The following is a 16,523-nucleotide window of genomic DNA, read 5'->3' as shown; positions in this document are numbered from 1 at the left end:
GTGTGCTTAGCACTTTATCTAGATTTCAAAATTAGTCTTTACTCAACCCCTCCCCAGTTCGCAGATGAGGAAAAACTGAGGCACAAGTAGTTAAGTAACTTGTCTGATGTAATAAAATTAGCAAGTGCCAGAGACAAGATTTAACTAAAATTTGTCATACTGGAGCCCACACATTCTAAAGTGAGGGAAGAGAAATTGGGACCAGGTAATTTGGATATATCCTTCCCCTCATTCAGTTCCCCAGGCTACAGGTCAGAGATGTCAGATTCTATGGTGAGTACTTGGCTGTTGGAATTCCGAGATACCCTTGTGGTTCAAGAATCCTGTAATTCCACCCATCTGACTATAGGCCTCATGAGGAAGCCCAAAAATGAGAAGCATAGGCTGGGAGGCACTCTAGATCAGGAAGACTATGCTCTAGTAAGGTAGGGACTGAGCCCTAAAATTCCCTCTGTAATTCCAGACAGTTCAGTGCATGGCTGGGCATGCTACGCTCACCAGAAACTTACACTTTCAGGAAGGCAGTTGCTCCCTTGCAGGTTGTTAGGGATGATACAGGGAAAGTTTGACCCTAGGTAGTAAGATCTAATCAGAACCTGGGGCGATGTGAAGGTTCCCGTCTGAAGAAGTCATCTCCTAGTCCCTGACAAAAACAGATGGCATTTCCTAAGCCCCTCCTCCCTTCCTTTGCAGCTCCTTTGGGACACTGCTCCAGACAGGGTGGGAAAGCATCCTCTGACCTGAAGGTCCCAGAATTCAGTAATACTACTGTCTTCATCCACTGATATCCACCCCCAGGAATTTGCACTAGAGACTCATGTAAGTTATTTCCTCCATTGACACTCCTTCCCCAAGGCATTTTTGTTTTGCTGGTTAATTCCCTTTGGTAATTGATTTTGTAGCTCTGTTAGGAGTTGTTTCCTGTGTTTATTTCATTATATAGGAAAAAAAGGGAGAACTCCAAGTGGGGCCAAAAGGATTAGAAAAGTAGTGCCTGGCTGTCTGATGCCCACATATAGTGAGCTCCTTAATCCTTGCTCTTGCACTCCTAGTGCTGTCCCCAGGCTGAGACCCTGGTTGGAAGAGTACTGCCTGCAGTTAGAGCAGCTCCCAGGATGTGTGAGCGTGGCCAACACCGACTGGGGAGAGGGTTGTCATCCCTGTGGAGGTACTGGAGAAGTTGGGAGGGGGCATATGGGGGAGAGGAAAGAAGGCAGAGATGAGCTCAGGGCCCCCAGAGAATGGAGCCTTTGTGTGGGGTACAGATGAGGGACAAGGAGGTGATTGTGTGGGAGGGCCGGAAGTACCACACAGACTGGCACCACCATAGCCAGCACCGGATTCACCCCTCTCCTGCTCTGAGACTCCCTGTGCCCCAAGGGACCAGCACCAGACCTGGTCGGGGAAAGTAGTGTATGCCCAAAGGCAGCAAGGGATGAAAAGGTAGAGAGAACGATGTGCAGCCAGGAGAAAAACAGCAGTATCCCTCAACCTTTATCCCAGAGAACAGGAGGCAGAAGAAAAAAGACAGAAGCAGCTTTTACTATATTTACATCCAACAAAACTTCACAAGGAACAATCCTTATTGCACAGTCAGGGCCTTGGGTGTGTGAGGCATCCCCAAGATGGAGTGAACAAGAAGGATTAGGACTAGAGGGGCACCAATTTTTCCTAAGGGGAGCTTGGGACTCCTCTAGCTTCTAACTCCTGACTTTCAAGGAGCTACAAACCACTGGACCATGGAGCCCCATTTCCCTTCTCTCTTACTGTCCATAAGAACCTCCTAAGCAAGGGGGCTGTGGCTCCAGAATAAATAACTTAAAATACAAACACTAAGGTAGAAAGGCATAGAGAGCCTTAGGCTCCTTCGGCAATTCTAGGGGAGAGGGACCATCTCTGGTGGGAAATGACATCCCTCCCTCCCATTCAGGGCAAAGGCTCAGTAGCTGTGTATCTTTCCAGTTGTTTTTTAAAACAAAAACTTATAAAATGGCCAGGGCAGTGCAGATCTGTGGGTACCCTGGAGGGGAGTTCCTGGTATAGGATGGGGTGGAACAGAGATGTGCCAGTTCCCCCCAGGCCTCCTCCAACATCACATGAGCATAGAGGGCAGGCTGGAGATGGGAAATTGTGACTTTTGGTAACAGTGGGTCCCACGGCCCCCACTCAGAGCCTATGCCTGGGCGTGCTTCCTAGCCTATTCCCAACTCCTCTAGGAAAGAAACAGGGAAGCAGGGTCTCTCTAGAATCCTTCCTCCCTCATCTCCTCAGATGGGAGAAGGAAGCTTAAGGGTCCCTAGCATTCCAGAGGCGCTCCGAAACATTTCCGGCAATCAATGGCCTTTGGGGTAGGCATCTGTGCCCGCCGCTGCCTCAGCTCCTCCTTGCCCATGCTGCTGGCCAGCTTGTTAAAGGCGGATTTGTACTTCTTGTCGAAGGCCACTAGGGAAGAGGGTGGAGGTAGGTCAGTATGTTAGGTCAATCCCCAGCCTCCCACACCTGGCCCTAGATCTAAACCCTCAGCCCCCTGCCTGCTCCCTCACCTATATCCATGTGGTCCTTGCCCAGAGCAGCCAGTGTCAGGAATAAGATCTCACGGTAGATGCCCCTGGAGTGGAGTCAAAAGATTGTAAGTGAGATAAGACGGGACGGAGCCCGCGACAGACCCAGGACCTCTCAGATGGGAACATGATACCTTTGTAGGTGCAGGCCAGTGGGAGGGGGCCCTAGAGTTTCTAGCAGGAGCCCTATAGCCTTGTGCACCTCGTTGAGACCAACGTGACGCAGCACCGATTCCAGCAACGCCAGGCTAAGGGATGCAGGTACTGGACCTGGCCATACCACCCGCTGTGGGATCTGGCCTGGGTGGAAGAAAAGAAGGTAACCAAGATTATTGAGCCCTCTAAGCATGGGACCTACCCCTTCCCATTCTGGGCCAAATATGAGACTCACTGTGGACCCTCCAGAGCACATAGAGAGGTGGGCAGCTATCGGGATCAGGGGTCAGGACATCCCACAGCAGCCGCACCTGCACGGATGCTGGATCAGGCATTATCCAAGGAGCTGGGGCCTGCAGGGAGCCAAGATAAAGGAGACAGGCTCATGGTGTGGGAGGCACAGGACGGGAAACGGACAGGCGCTATTCCAAGGGACAGGGACATTACAGGACACAGCTAAAGAGAAGAGAGAAACTCTTGTTCCCCATGGGAATACAAGTTCTCTGAGAGCAAGGACTTTGTTTTGTAATCTGCTACATCCCTAGTCCTAAAACTCTGCCTGGAACCTAAAAAGTGCTCAATAAATATTGGTGCAATGAATAGAGTGATGAATAGATGAACATTAACGAATTAGTATTGGGGTAACAGGCACTACACTAGGTACCTAACAACAGCCCAGAGAGGGGGCAGTTATGCCATCTTACAGATGAGAAAATTGAAACTCAGAGAAGTGAAATGGCCAGGAGTCAACCAGGTATAAGCGACTCCAAACCTGTGCTCCGTCTATAGCGCCAAGGACACAGAGGACTGAGCAACAGAGCTAGGAGATGAGGAGGCGGAGACTGTGTCAGGGCACTGACCTGGGGGGGCGGGGGCCCATCACAGGAGGCCAGCACCAAGCACGGCAGAATACTGGGCAGGCGCAGCCGCTGGAAATACCACAGAAGGTTCCAGAAGATGATGGGGTGAGCGGCAGGCAACTCAGGCAATGCCAGCACCTCACTGCCCTCGTTCTCTACCAGTGACTCCAGCTCCTTCCGCAGCACGAGGGGGCTGAGATACGCCCATGCCCCACTCTCAACACGCCGGGAGGCAGTCTGTCAGGCACAAAGCGGGAGGGCAGGGGAGGGCATATACCACAGCCCCATCCTCAGAGCCCTGCTTCCCACTGAGCCACCACGTCCAGCAGCTTCTGGGACGCCCCTTGCCCTCTGTACCCATCTCTCCTCAGCGTCACTGGGGCTACCCACAGGGCCACACACACACACAGCTGGGCTCTGGCCCAGCCCTTACCCCCATGTGCCCGTTGCAGAGCTGTGGCTCATCCAGGGCTAGGCAAAGCCTGCGGTCACTGAGCACAGGGCCCGGGCCCCCGGGGGCAGGAGCGTCGCTGCTGCCGCTGGCACCAGCAGGAGCAGGCTTGGGGCTGGGGGCGCTGCAGGGAGATGGCGGGAAGGTCAGCCCTCAGGCCTCTGCTGCCCTGCCGCGCCCGCAGCCCCTGCCCGGTTTTGGGCACCTGGGTCGGGAATCAAGGGTCTGGACGCTGAGCAGGGGCACAAAGGGGCAAGCGCAGAACGGACAGGTGGTGTTGAGGTTGGAGTCGTCAGGCGCCCAGCCAGCCATGATCTCCTCATCATACACCAGGGAGTCACAGGCGCGGCACAGCGAGCAGCTAGACAGCAGAATCTGTGGGCGAAAGGCCCCAGGAAGCAGGCCCCTTTTGGCCTCAGGGCTCAGGAGCCCCTGCTCCTCACTCAGGCTTGAACCTCTGCAGCCCAGCCCAGCCTCCTCCCGCCTCCCACCAGCCCCTGCCTCTGACAGGGTGCCTTGGGTGTGGTATATATGTGAGCCCCAGCAGTCTGTGTGGGAGAGGTTATCCTCACTTCCAGGGAAGGTGGCTGGAAGGATCCAGGGGTGTCACTGAGGCGCTCTGAGGAACGGCGAAGGCTCACGCTGCTGAGAGAAGATTCTGAGAGGTCCCACTCACTGCCCAGAGAGGCTGAGCTCTGCCATTATGAGAGAAAGCACAGTCAGCCAACCCCATGCTGCTCTTTATCCAGGAAGCTGGCTCAGCCACCCTTCAAGGCCCACTTCTGGGCACTGCGGGTTTGCAGCCCCTCCCCAGGCCTCCAGGTGCTGAAGTGTCTGGACCCTGCCCTTAATGGTTACCTCGGATGCAGTGGATCCAGGGCGCTCCCGGGGGTGCAGAAGGCTGTCCATGGGGCTGCGACGGGCTGAGGGAGGCAGGTCAGGGGGCAGCTCAGATGGGGGGGCACGAGAGGTGGGGGAGCGGCGGGAAGGAGTGAGTAGCTGTTGGAGGCGGGCGCCCAGCCCTCTTCGGGGGGTGCTGGCCTCATCTTGACGCCCACCAGCCTTGGGCACCCGCCCACTTGGCCCTTCCAGGGTTTCAGTGGACTGGGTGCTCAGGGCTGAGCCTGAGTCCCCTGGGCTGCCTCCGGGTGCCGACTCTTCCCCGGTCAGGCTCAGGTCTGAGAGGCTTCCATCATGCCAGGGTATGGGTGATCCCCGGGGTTCCAGGACCCCCAAGGCCTCTATCACTGCAAGGCAGAAAAGAATCAGGGAAGATGGAGTCCAGGCCCTCCTTGGGACCTGAGTAAACACAATTCCTGGCTATGCAATCTGGCACCACAGCCCCTACCGTGATGACAATCCGGGCAAGATTCCCCCAGAGCCTACAGTACCTGGCACAAAGCACCACCCCTCCACCTGGCAAGTGGTTAGGGAAGCTGACGGGCCAAGGGGTGGAGTGTGGGATGAGGGCACTCACTGTGGGCCACACCAGCCTCCACGGTGGGCTGTGCCCCTCGGGCACTCCCCAGGCTTCCACTCTTCACCAGGCGCCCCATAGGTGAGGCGGGGTCCCGCAGGCTTCGCCCGGCCCAGGTAGTCTGGCGCTGAAGCGGGCGGGTAGGGGAGGGGCGCTCCAAATAGGGCTCTGCATAAGACAGGGAGGGGGTCAAAAGACAGCCAGCTGGAAACCTAGCCCCCAGCTCCAAAACAGCTCCTCCGGGGACCTGGGTTTGCAAGGCTCTTCCCAGGCAGAATTTCGTGTCTTCTGTTGCCAGCCAAGCGTAGTCTCTCCATTCTCAGCGCGCTGAATGTCAGCCACTGGACCAGCCCCAGCTCTCCAGGCCTGTCCCCTGCCCTGGTGTGTCGCCAGTCCCTACCCACCTGTCTGCGAGCTGCCTGCCTCTTGGGCTGCTGTCTCCACCTTCTCCCGCTTCTGCTGCCGCTGCCGCTGTTCTCGCAAGGGCTGGCGGAACTGAGCAGCCCCCAGGACCACGTTCCGGAGCTTGGCCCAGCGCAGGCGCCCACCTGGTGTGCCAGACGGCCACTTGCTTTCCAGCACAGCCTGCCAAGCACAGTGTTCACCCATGCGGATGGCCTGTCTCCATACCCTGGGCCTCAGCTAGATGCCAACTGCCTGACCTGGGGGCCCAGCGACCACCTTTCCCTCCAGACATCCTGCCTATGATTGTCCTGCCAAGGGCTCAGCCAGGAACAAGAGCCCAGAAGAGAGAGCTGGCAGTGGCCACCCTGAGGGGTTCTAGAGGAAGTCAGAAACGGTGGAGACAACCTGTCTGTAGACTGCTGTTTATAAACTGTGGGCTTTGAAGAAATCAGTTCATTTTTTTTTGGCCATTAGTTTCCTCATCTAAAAAACAGCAAACAGTTTAGTGTCATGGTGAAGGGCCTGAATTCAGGAAACGATATGCCTGTGTGTGTCCTAACCCCCAACTTACTATGGTACCCTGGACAAGTTACTAACCCCCTGCAACCTCACGGCCTCATCTGTAAGAATCGTTCCACTTCAAGGAGCTGTGGGAAAGGTAAGATGGGTTTATGTGGATGCTGTCTTTGGAGCAGAGCCTGGCATACTGGCTTCCACAATCAGCTCTTCCTGGGAGGTGGTGGTACTTTGCTAAGCTGCTTGCCAGGACTGCTGTGGGTGAGACTCAAGCAGCCCAGTATGAGACAAGCCTCTGCAGGTGCTGAGACACTAGAGGAGGACTGTGCGACAGTGGCCGCAGGACCTTGTTGGACTGTGCGGGCCCGATCTCCACTGGGAGGGGAAGGCCACAGGTGTCGGGGAACAGCACCCTCCCCGCACACCCCTGCCACCATCCCACCCCTCACCCCAAAGGCAAGTGACTGGGCACCTTGTTATAGTAGCCATAGGTGATGGTGTTGGGCACGATGCCCGCCCGCCGCATGTCCAGCATGACCCGCACGGACAGCACGGGCTGCCCGTAGTGTGAGCACAGCTGCATCAGCACCCGGTAACACACCTGGGCGAGAGACATGCGGGATGAGAGTGGGCCCGCTCTTGGCCCCAGTCCTCAAGCCGCAGTGAGCGCCCACCTCCAGCCTCCCCAGTCCTCACAGAGCCACCGCCCTTCCTGCGGACCCTGCCACCCCGCAGTCCCCGCTGTGACAACCCGAACACGCTCACTAATTCAGTGAATGTGACGGAGCGCCTGCCCAGCTCCTGGACTGGTGCCGTGCTCCCTGTCAGCTGCAGCCCCCGGTACAGGGCCCGGGCACCCACCTCGTCAGGCAGCACCACCTTGCGGCTCTCCATCTGGCGCAGCACCTGGTAGGCCGTCTGCAGTGCCCGCACCCGGGAGGGCGCCGAGCGCACGTAGGCAGGCAGACACAGGAACCACAGCCCATAGCAGTGGCCCAGCAGGCACCGGGCCCACAGCTCAGGCACAGCTGCTGACTTCTGTGCCATCCGCTGCGCCACCTTCATCTCCTAAAGAGGGCGGGGGGACACACCTGGTGAGAATGATGCCAGGGCAGGTCTTGAACAGTGTGGGAGAAGCAGCGCCCGCCCTGAGAAAGGGTCTGTGTGCTGAGGGGGTGGCAGGGACAGTGCCCACAGCCCTGGATTCCCAAGCACAGATGCGTAGCCTGGGCGTGGGCAGGTGTCCTGGCAGAGGCAGCAAGCCCCTGGATTTCCAGGGTCGTCAGAAAGTGCAGATGAGGACGATGACAATGGTAACAACAGTGAGGGTTCATGTCTCTTTTTCGTGCCCGACATATTGAAACCTCCCAGCAACTTTATGGGATAAGTACTATTCTACCCATTTTACAGATGAAGAAACTGAAGCAGCAGTCCTTGGCCTGAGTCAGATTCCTCCAGGGGCCCACCTGCTGGTTACCTGTTTGGTGCGGCGAGGGGCAGGACTGCTGGGGGCGCTGCGGGAAGGGCCTGGCACAGGCAGAGCCCCGGCTTGTTCTTGAGGAGCCTCGAACAGCTCAGCCCGTAGCTCAGGGAACCCATCATAACTGGAGGGGCGGAGAGAGGCCATATGGAGTGCAGTTGGTACTAAGTCAGCTGATCGGGCCTCAGAGCAAGAGAGGGGGCGGGAGGCGCTCACCAGTACTGGGGAGTGGATTCACTGCCCTCGGGCGCTGGCGGCTCCTCGGGAGGCATGATAAACACGGTGAGCTCACTGCCCGACAGCTCCTCCAGCTCCACCAGGGGCACGGGCTCAGGTTTCTCCTGCTCTGGGTGGACCTGAAGCAGGATGGTAAGAAAGGGGACATCCAGACAGTGGGCACAGAGCAGGGCCAGGGATCCAGAAGACGGCATCTCCCGGGAAACCACAGCCACAGGGAAGGAGGTGATGGGCCCAGACTCTGTCAGGGCCCTGGAGACACAGCCAGGGGACGAGTGGGGGGCAGGAAGACTGCGTCTATGAGGCCAGTCACGTGCGCTGCACAGGGGCGCCAGCCTCACCACGTGTGAGACAGTGTTTACATCTGGGGTGACAGAGCTCAGAGTGGAGCAGAGGGCACAAAAAGAAGGGATGATCCCAATACCTTGTCGACACAAGAGTCAAAGAATTCAAGGGCAGCGTGCCGAGCAGAGCCAAAAGAGCATTCCTCGATGAACTGGGAGAACATCTGTGTGTGTAGCAGCTGGGAGTATAGCTTGTGGCTGGAACGTTCTCGGGACTTGAGGAAGCCTGATGGGTGAGAAGGGGGCCAAGAGGGTGGTCACTGGGGGCTCTACCACAGCCACCCGCTTCTGACCCCTTTTCTTGGCTCCCCGCCAACTTGGCATCCAAGGCCATAAAAGCCATCCTCTCTGGCCCCGCTGGCCCTACCCGCCAAGCTGACCAGCTCAGCTGCCCCAGCACCACGGTCCCATGGCATCCTTCCCTTTTATCTGTGGGCACTGAGGGCCTCAGACTGGGGAGTCACCAAGAGGAGAGTTTTGCCCTGGGCTGGCTCACCACAGGTGCCATCGTGTCCCCACCAAGCCCTGGGCTTCCCAGAGGCCAGTGCCACAGCTGACTCATCTTTGTACCCTTATCCCCTCACCAGGCCCAGAAGAGCACATGGCTCAAAGCTGGTGACCACAAAGATGCCAGCTGAGTTTAGAAACAAGTAACTGTGTGATTCCGCATGCCCCCTGACTGCCCCATGGAGCCCAGCCCCTGGCCACCCATCCCATGATACCCTCCCCAAGCACGGACAGGTCAGGTCGCCTTTACCTTGCAGGAAGAAGAGGTTGTCAACATCGCGAGACCCCTCAGAGGGGGCCTGGGTGAGTGGGCGCAGGAAGTCCCGGTAGCCCTTGAGCAGGCAGGCCATGAAGCGGAGGAAGGCTCCCTGGACCTCGCGCTCTAGCCGGGCCCGGCGGCCACACACTGCCTCATAGTCCGTCAGCAGGAATTCCAGGGAGGCCTCCTCCTCGGGGCCAGTATACGCTGGGGACCAGGGCAGCCTGAGCATCAGGGCCAGCACCCATAGGGCTTGCTCAACCCTGCTCTCCATAGAAGTCAGGTTGCAACCCTACCACCTGCTGCCCCACCACTGCCAGCTTCTAACAGACCTAGTACCAACAGTAACTAAAAGTTGCCTTTAGGTAGCAGTTTCAAGCCTCCCCAGTGGCAAGCTCAATCTTCCTGACATGTTCAGGAACATTAATGTGACGTATGCCTTCCTCTAACTTAAACTGGAACTTGAATTCCTCTCACTTCCACCCAATGAAAGCCTAGTTCTTCTAACCTCCTCAAGTAAGGTCTGGCTCTCCACAGGTCTCCCCAAACTAGAGGTTAAAGGTCAATAATGGTTTCCGGCCTCCCCCCACCACCCAGGCTCCTCACTCTGATCCAGCTGCTGGTACAGATGTGTCAGTGTGGCCAGCAGAACCTTGTAGGGTCTGCGGGGCAGGGTCCGAGGGGAGAGGGGCTTCTTTTCCTCAGTCCTGTGAGATAAACAGAAGGAAGAAAGGGTGATGGGGTTTCTCGTTTTCCCTGAGGCTCCTTTTGACCCGCCCTCTTCTGCTCCCATCCTCAAAACCCCCAGAAAAGACCCAGCCCTCTTACTGGAAGAGTGTGTTGGTATCGAGATCCACACAGATGACATCCACAGGTGGGTCATGCAGATCGAAGTAGCTGGAGTGGATACCCACGATGAAGGGCACGGGGGCACTCAGCACATCTGCCAGCACCAGTGGGCACAGCGGAATGTAGGGGCACTGCCAGTGCAGCGGGAAGATCATCTAAAGCATCGGGGGATGAGGACCAGTGAGCGGGGCACAGGGAGGCAGCAGAAGAGGGGGCATTGACCTTGACCGGTGGTGCTTGTCGTGAGAAGCTGCTGGAGCTGAGCTCCAAGAAAAGCTCCTGACCGAAGCCATACATCCTGTAGGCCATGCCCAAGGATAAGACTGAGGAACCCTCCCCAAGAAAGGAAAAGTAAGGAGAATCCAGGTGGGGCCTAGGGCACAAGAAAGAACACTCTGGGTAAGGCAGGCTGGGCAGAGCGGCACTCACAGAGACAAGGGCCTCGCAGACGCTGGTGAGCAGATCTGGCCGCAGCGAGTGGACTAGCAGCTTGTGTTCCGTGAGCACAGCAAGCAGCAGCGTGATCGCCAGCTCCGGGCCCAGGGTCTGCAGCAGCTGCAGGAAGCTGGCACCACTGGGGGCAATGCCAAGGTGGGGGAAGAGTCAGCAGGAGGCCCTTCCCTCATCGTTGGGCACAGATACCACCTGGGCCCAGCCTGCACAACCCTTCACACCGGTGCCCACTTGCCTGGCACCCACCCTGCCCCTGGTCATCACAGCCTTGCCCCCCAACCTGAGCATATACCTGAGGGGCAGGGGTGAGGATACAGGCTGGCAGAGGAGCAGGTTGTCATAGGGAGACATCTGAGAGGCAGAAGAGCCACAGGTCAGGATGGTGAAGACTAGCCCCTGCCCATTCTCCCCCTGCCACCTAGCCGCAGCCCCAGCCCTCACCTGCACCAGGATGCGGGGTCTCTGTGGGGAAGGGAAGGGAACATTGTGAATGAAGTGGGAGATGTGCCTGGGGGAGAGAGAGACACAGTCAGAGGCAGGCTCCAGGCTCTCCATTCAGCGCCTTTGCTCTTTTCCTCCGCCTGTCCCCAGGGACCTCGCTCCTCCCTGAGCTCTGCCTCAGGACTGCTGTCAGCCACCGGAGCCGCCATCATGCACAGCACCGGTGCACATCAGAAGAGATTCCCTCTGGGCGTGCACAGGCCCTGGCCAGGACTTGGTAAGCAAGTGTAGCCTGGGTTTCAGGCCCCACTCACCCCTTCAGCCAGGGGCACTTCTGCAATGGACCAGCTCTCCAGCCACACACTACAGCCCCATCCCCGACTCCTCTGCGCCCCCTGCCCCCCAGCTCCATCGTCCTCTCCTCCATTCCTCCTGGCCTCGTAACCCTTCCCAGCATCAGGGAAGCCCCATGCTCACGCTTCCAGGGGCAGACGGTGGGGGCCCGAGACGGAGTAGCGGTAGAGGAAGGTGAGGAAGGCGCGGAAGGCTGGGAAGGCAGGCCAGCGGGACAGCACAGCGATGGCGCGGCGGCTGCGCACAGCCCGGCCCCCCAGTGCCCGGCCCCGCTCCACAGCACTCAGCAGGCCCAGGGCCCGAGCCTGCCGCTCCGACAGCCTGGCCCTCGGGAACGCCTCGTAGAACTGCAGGGCAGCACCGTACACCTGGCAGGGGCAGAGGGGCAGTCAGGCGGGCCCTGCAGAGCCCAGACCCCTGACCACACTCCACACACCCACCTTATCACCAGCTGCACCCGTGAGCACAAAGGTGGAGAAGACGGGCACGGGGTACTTGGTCTGGGCAGGCCAGCACTCGATAGTGGCCCCCATGGGCAGGCAGAAGACGGGCACTGACTCGGGCAGCGGGAACGCCTCATTGTCCTCCTCTGGGTAGCGGCCCAGCAGCTCTGCACCCCCGACAGAGGGGGGGGTCCCCAAAAGGAGTAGGGTCCATCAGACTCCGGGGGAAAGAACCAGGGGATCCCAGAGAAGGGCCATGTGGCAAAGGGGAGGTGAGTTCTGTGGACACTGAAGGTACCCGCCGAAAGGGACGCAGAGGGTTGAGGGGCCAGAGACAGAGGGGCTACTCACCTGCCTCATACACCAGTGTGTTGGCCTTGGCCAGGCCCACCTTGTAGCACAGGTACACTGCTGGGCCCCACTGCCCCAAAACAGCAAGAGACAAGCAGACACACAGCTGACAAAGGTTTCTGGGGGGTTATTTTCTCCACCACCCCTAAGTGGTCTTTGTCTTTAGAACTCCTATTAATCCCAGTCCCCCAAGACCAGTGTCACACCTCTGGGCCCACCCCCACCACTAGAGGCCTTGGTCCTAGGATGCCCTGTGTGCCCCGTGTCCACCTCTTACACAGAGATGGCATGAATCTCGGCTCCTGGCCCAGGGCCCCACTCACCATGCCAGGGTTGAGGTTGCGGGGCAATCGGCAGTAAGTATGAGGAGTGCCCTCGCCCTTGCTGGGCAGTACCAGGCAGAGGTCAGTGATGCCCAGGGCATGCAGCCCTGCCCCCTCTGCTGCCCGCCGGTAAGTGAGGTAGGTGCGGGGGTGCCCAGGGCCTGGAGGGGCCAGGTTGGCTGAGTGGCTGTAGGGTGTCGTATCTAGCACTTGGAAGCCAGGCTTGGGACGTTCCTTCCCCTCATACAACACCCTGGGCACAGGGAACAGAGAGAGATGTCAGGAGTCCACAACAGAGGAGAAAGCCCCCAGTCTTGCTAGATCTGCCTTCCTAGTCCTACCTACTCAGCCTAGTCGAACACCGACACCAGGGCCCACTTCTTGCTGAACCCGCCCTCCAAAACCATGTGCCCCTCTCTGCCCTTGGCTCTCTCTTTTTTTTTTAAATATTTATTTGGCTACTCCAGGTCTTAGTTGCAGCACTCGGGATCTTTAGTTGTGGCATGTGGGATCTAGTGCCCTGACCAGGGATCGAACCCAGGCCCCAGCACTGGAAGCACTGAGTCTTAGTCACTGGACCACCAGAGAAATCCCTAGGCTCTACTTCTTGATCAGTAACAATACCTCAGGCCTTCCATGGCTCTCAGCGCTCATTAATAAATACCAAGAAGAAAAGTTACCATTTATTGACTCTGTGCTAAGTCCCTAATATGGATGATCCTGTTTCATCTCCCTATGAGGAGGTATTATTTTCCCCAAATTACAGCTGAGGAAATAGACCCAGAGGGGCTCAATAACTGGCCAAAGGTCACAGAGCTAGCAAGTAGCAGCGCTAGTACATGCACTCAAATCTGTGTGAGGACTAAGTACACACAACTTCAGGCTCTTCTCCCTGGCCTCAGGACCACTCTTCCCATCCCCATTGAACATCCCTCATCCCATACCCCTACCTCTGCTTGCCTCACCCCAGATCTCCTAGCCTCCCCTGGTGCCAGCAGGGGTAGGTAGGTGCACACACCCCAGCTCAACGAGGGGGGGCTTGTCACGCCCCCTCCGGTAGCAGATGACAGGTTGAGTTCCACCTAGGAGCCCAGCGCTGAGTTCCAAGGGGTGGCCCCCCGCGGAAGCCTGGATGCATGTGTAGCCCTGGGGCACCTCCTCGCCCAGGGCCCTAGCGATGACTGCCACATCTGTGATGGGCTCAGCTGGCCGAGGAGGGCGCAGGGGTCCACTGGGTTCAGGAATCCATGTTTCCTCAGGGATGGGTGCTCCGTTCCCTGCAAGTCCAGCTATCACGAAGTAATCCACCAGCCGGGGGGGCCGCTCCTCCGCCATGGCCCCCCCCTCACTCACTGCATCTGGAATGGTCAAGTTGGGGAGAGATGAAGTATGGAAGGTTTGTGTTGCCATGGCAACCAGCAACCAGGGAGTCTCCTTTTTGCTTCCCTCCTCTTCCTAGTGAAAGTGAAAGTGAAGTCGCTCACTCATGTCTAACTCTTTACAACCCCATGGACTGTAGCCTACCAGGCTCCTCAGTCCATGGAATTTTCCAGGCAAGAGTACTGCAGTGGGTTGCCATTTCCTTCTCCAGTACTTTCAAGGAAAAGCAGGATCAGTGGCCAGCCAATCCTGAACTCTCCCGCCTGTGACATCACCAGGCCCTAACAGCCCACCACAGGTCCTTAAAGGGACCAGGACCCTCCCTCTTGGTGGTACCAGCCCTCTTTCCAAAGAACCCACTGCACAAAGCTAACCTAGGCTCTGGGTTCTGACATCACATGGTTTCTGTATCCCTTTTAAAGCCCCAGCCCTCTTCACTCCCTAACATAACAGAGATCACAATCTTTTCTGTAATGGCCTACAATGACATTCTTTCTGGCTGTGATATCAGGCCTACATTACAGTCTTTTTATGGATTTCTGGCCTTCTTACTCTAGTTGACATTCTAAGAATCTCATGAGCCAGCTAATATTCTTAAAGAGCCCACCTCTAGGTTTTTGTGAGGAGGCCACAAAACCCAGGCTTTAAGTGTCTTTTCACCAGACTCCAGTGTCCTTTTTCCTAACCTAGCTCCACTAACCTGACCGAAAAAAAAAAAAAAAAAATTCAGTGCCCTCCAACCTCCAGGATCCTTAGGTATCCTCAGTTAGGTCCAAAGCAGCTGTGGGAGACAGTCCCCACCATCCCCAAGCCCTCCTCCACGAAGCCCAGAGACGGAAACAGGCCCACAGCGGCTTCTCAGTAACTCTTCTCACCTGCCTCCATGGCCCAACCCCCGGGAGTAGGAGCCTCAAGGGTCCCGGGGTGCCCTGAGTGCAGAAGCTGGGAAACAGCTTGGTGGGTGGCTTGCAGCAGAGGACTGGAGGCGTGGGGGCTGCTTCAGAGGGGAAGGGAGGTGACTTCCTGAAACAGTGGAGGGGAAGCTGCAGCTCGGCGGAAGTCAGCCTATGGGTGTGTGTGTGGTGCTGGTGGGGGTGTGTGGAGGTGGGGGGGGGGAGGTATTGTCAGAAGGTGCCAACACAGCATCATTCCAAGTTGGAAGCTTAGCCTAAAGGACCCGGAGCAAGGCAGAGGCAGCTCAGATTAGATCCAGGATGTACAATCCTACTTAACCTCCCACCCTTGCCGAGATAAGAGGGGGCAAGGGAATCTCATGGACCCAAGCTGGCTCTCCTTAACCTGGCCTCTGGTCACTCACACACACACCAACTCCAGCTAAATTTAGTCTCCACGTCTGCGAGGTGAAGCCAGGAGTCAGCGTCAGCCTCCTGATTTAGCTCTGGGACCCAGCCCCGTGCCTCGTCCACTGCAGGCGAATGGGAGCCCTATGTCCTCTGCCCCAAGCAGCAGGCAGGAGCCACGAGGTGAGACCAGCTGAGGGGCGAGTGGCTCCCATCGGCAGGACCTGCGCACCCGGGCCTCTCCTCACCAAGCTAGGCAAGAGCCCTGCAGGAAGGCAGCCCTTTCTCCCTAGGGAACGAAAGGGGCAGGGACACCACTCCGGGTCCCGGCGCCCACGAGCCGGACAGCGGGAAGTTCGCGTTGGGGCAAAGGGCGCGCCGAGCGGGAGGAGGCTGAGGAAGGAGCAGGAGGGCAGAGAGGAGCGGACGCGCAGGCGGCCGGGGACGTGACGGCAGCAGCGCCGGCCGCCGCGTGACCGGAGCGGGAGGGAGGGGTGCTCAGGCTCGGGACCCGCGGGAGCAGGAGGGGTGCAGGGCGCCGGGCACAGCTAGTTAACTCCAGACTGCGCCCTCCCCTCCACTTTCACTTCCCCAGGAGAGAGGAACCGGAACCAGATGTGCAGTGCCAGAGAACAGCTGGGGAGAGCCCCCGCCCCGCCCGCGCTCCCTCCCTCCCTTCCCCGCCCGCTGCCCCGCCCGGTCCAGCCCCTACCTGCCTGCCCCGCGACTCCCCGGCCGGCCGGCCCGCGGGCGGGTGGCTCGGAAGGCGGGCTGGCGGGCCGGCGGACGGCGAGGCTACCCGGCCCCGGACATGGCGCACCCGACTCGGGCGCCGCTCCCGCCGGGACGGCGAATGAAGGAGGAAGAGGCGACCGAGGGCGCCGGGGCGCAGGGCGCCTTGGAGGGAGATCCGGGCGATCCCAGCGTCCCCGCCGCGCTGCGCCACGCGGGGACTGTGCTGCCGCGCCTCTCGCTCGCGCCGCGCGGTCCCCCCGGCTCCTGCCGCGCTGAGGGCCCGGTGCTTCTCCGCGCGCCCCGCTTTCTCCGCTCCCCCCACCCCCCCCCTCCGGGACCACGGGCGCCGCCGCTCCCCCCACCCCCCCTCCCCGGCCGGCGGCCGTGACCCTGGCAGCGCCTGCCCAGCGCCTGACCGCCTGCAGCGCGACCCCTGGCGGCTGGGAGGGCCCCTTGCACCCAGGGAGCTTCCCACCACCCAGCCATTGTCGCCGGACACTGACCCTAGGCGGCCCCTGAAGTCCGAGGCGCGCTCGCGTCCCGCCCTCGAGCCTACTCAGATGTGGCTTGCCTGCCTGGGTGAAGGCCCTGAAAGTCTAGTGTGCGGAGACCCAGGTGGCTGCCCCTATTTTCAGCTTTA

General features: G+C 58.8%; 2 protein-coding genes across 3 annotated transcripts in view; one reads left to right on the top strand and one right to left on the bottom strand.

Annotated features, from left to right (window-relative positions):
- The window catches only part of RPS27 (ribosomal protein S27), a 103,685-nt gene that overhangs the window by 46,147 nt on the left and 41,015 nt on the right, over positions 1-16,523 (top strand). The window lies entirely within an intron of this gene.
- Positions 918-16,194, bottom strand: DENND4B (DENN domain containing 4B). Of its 2 annotated transcripts, none has more exons than XM_055584200.1 (28): positions 15,861-16,194; positions 13,486-13,825; positions 12,468-12,720; positions 12,145-12,214; positions 11,791-11,960; positions 11,474-11,718; positions 10,997-11,063; positions 10,848-10,906; positions 10,532-10,676; positions 10,082-10,257; positions 9,860-9,960; positions 9,245-9,460; positions 8,568-8,713; positions 8,123-8,262; positions 7,904-8,030; positions 7,288-7,494; positions 6,899-7,027; positions 5,910-6,090; positions 5,506-5,673; positions 4,887-5,275; positions 4,601-4,723; positions 4,234-4,403; positions 4,011-4,152; positions 3,578-3,814; positions 2,953-3,070; positions 2,696-2,861; positions 2,544-2,608; positions 918-2,442 (listed from the first exon to the last, which is right to left on the bottom strand). In XM_055584200.1, exons 2-28 carry the CDS (start codon positions 13,800-13,802, stop codon positions 2,297-2,299), a joined length of 4,473 nt encoding a protein of 1,490 aa, XP_055440175.1. In that variant the 5' UTR covers positions 13,803-13,825; positions 15,861-16,194; the 3' UTR covers positions 918-2,296. The 2 variants fall into 2 exon arrangements, with proteins under 2 accessions (XP_055440175.1, XP_055440174.1); XM_055584199.1 differs by lacking the exon at positions 15,861-16,194 and adding an exon at positions 14,723-15,779.

This window comes from Bubalus kerabau, chromosome 6 (genome assembly GCF_029407905.1).
Source record: "Bubalus kerabau isolate K-KA32 ecotype Philippines breed swamp buffalo chromosome 6, PCC_UOA_SB_1v2, whole genome shotgun sequence".
Classification (NCBI taxonomy): Eukaryota; Metazoa; Chordata; class Mammalia; order Artiodactyla; family Bovidae; genus Bubalus; species Bubalus kerabau.
Note: the sequence above shows the minus strand (reverse complement) of the source record. Positions and strands in the feature narration are given on the sequence as shown.

Excerpts from the sequence above, each read along its gene's own strand:
- DENND4B (XM_055584199.1), bottom strand. Across the intron at positions 8,714-9,244 it reads CAACCTCTTCTTCCTGCAAG|GCTTCCTCAAGTCCCGAGAA; the intron begins GTAAAGGCGACC and ends CTCACCCATCAG. Across the intron at positions 4,724-4,886 it reads CTGGATCCACTGCATCCGAG|AGCTCAGCCTCTCTGGGCAG; the intron begins GTAACCATTAAG and ends TCATAATGGCAG.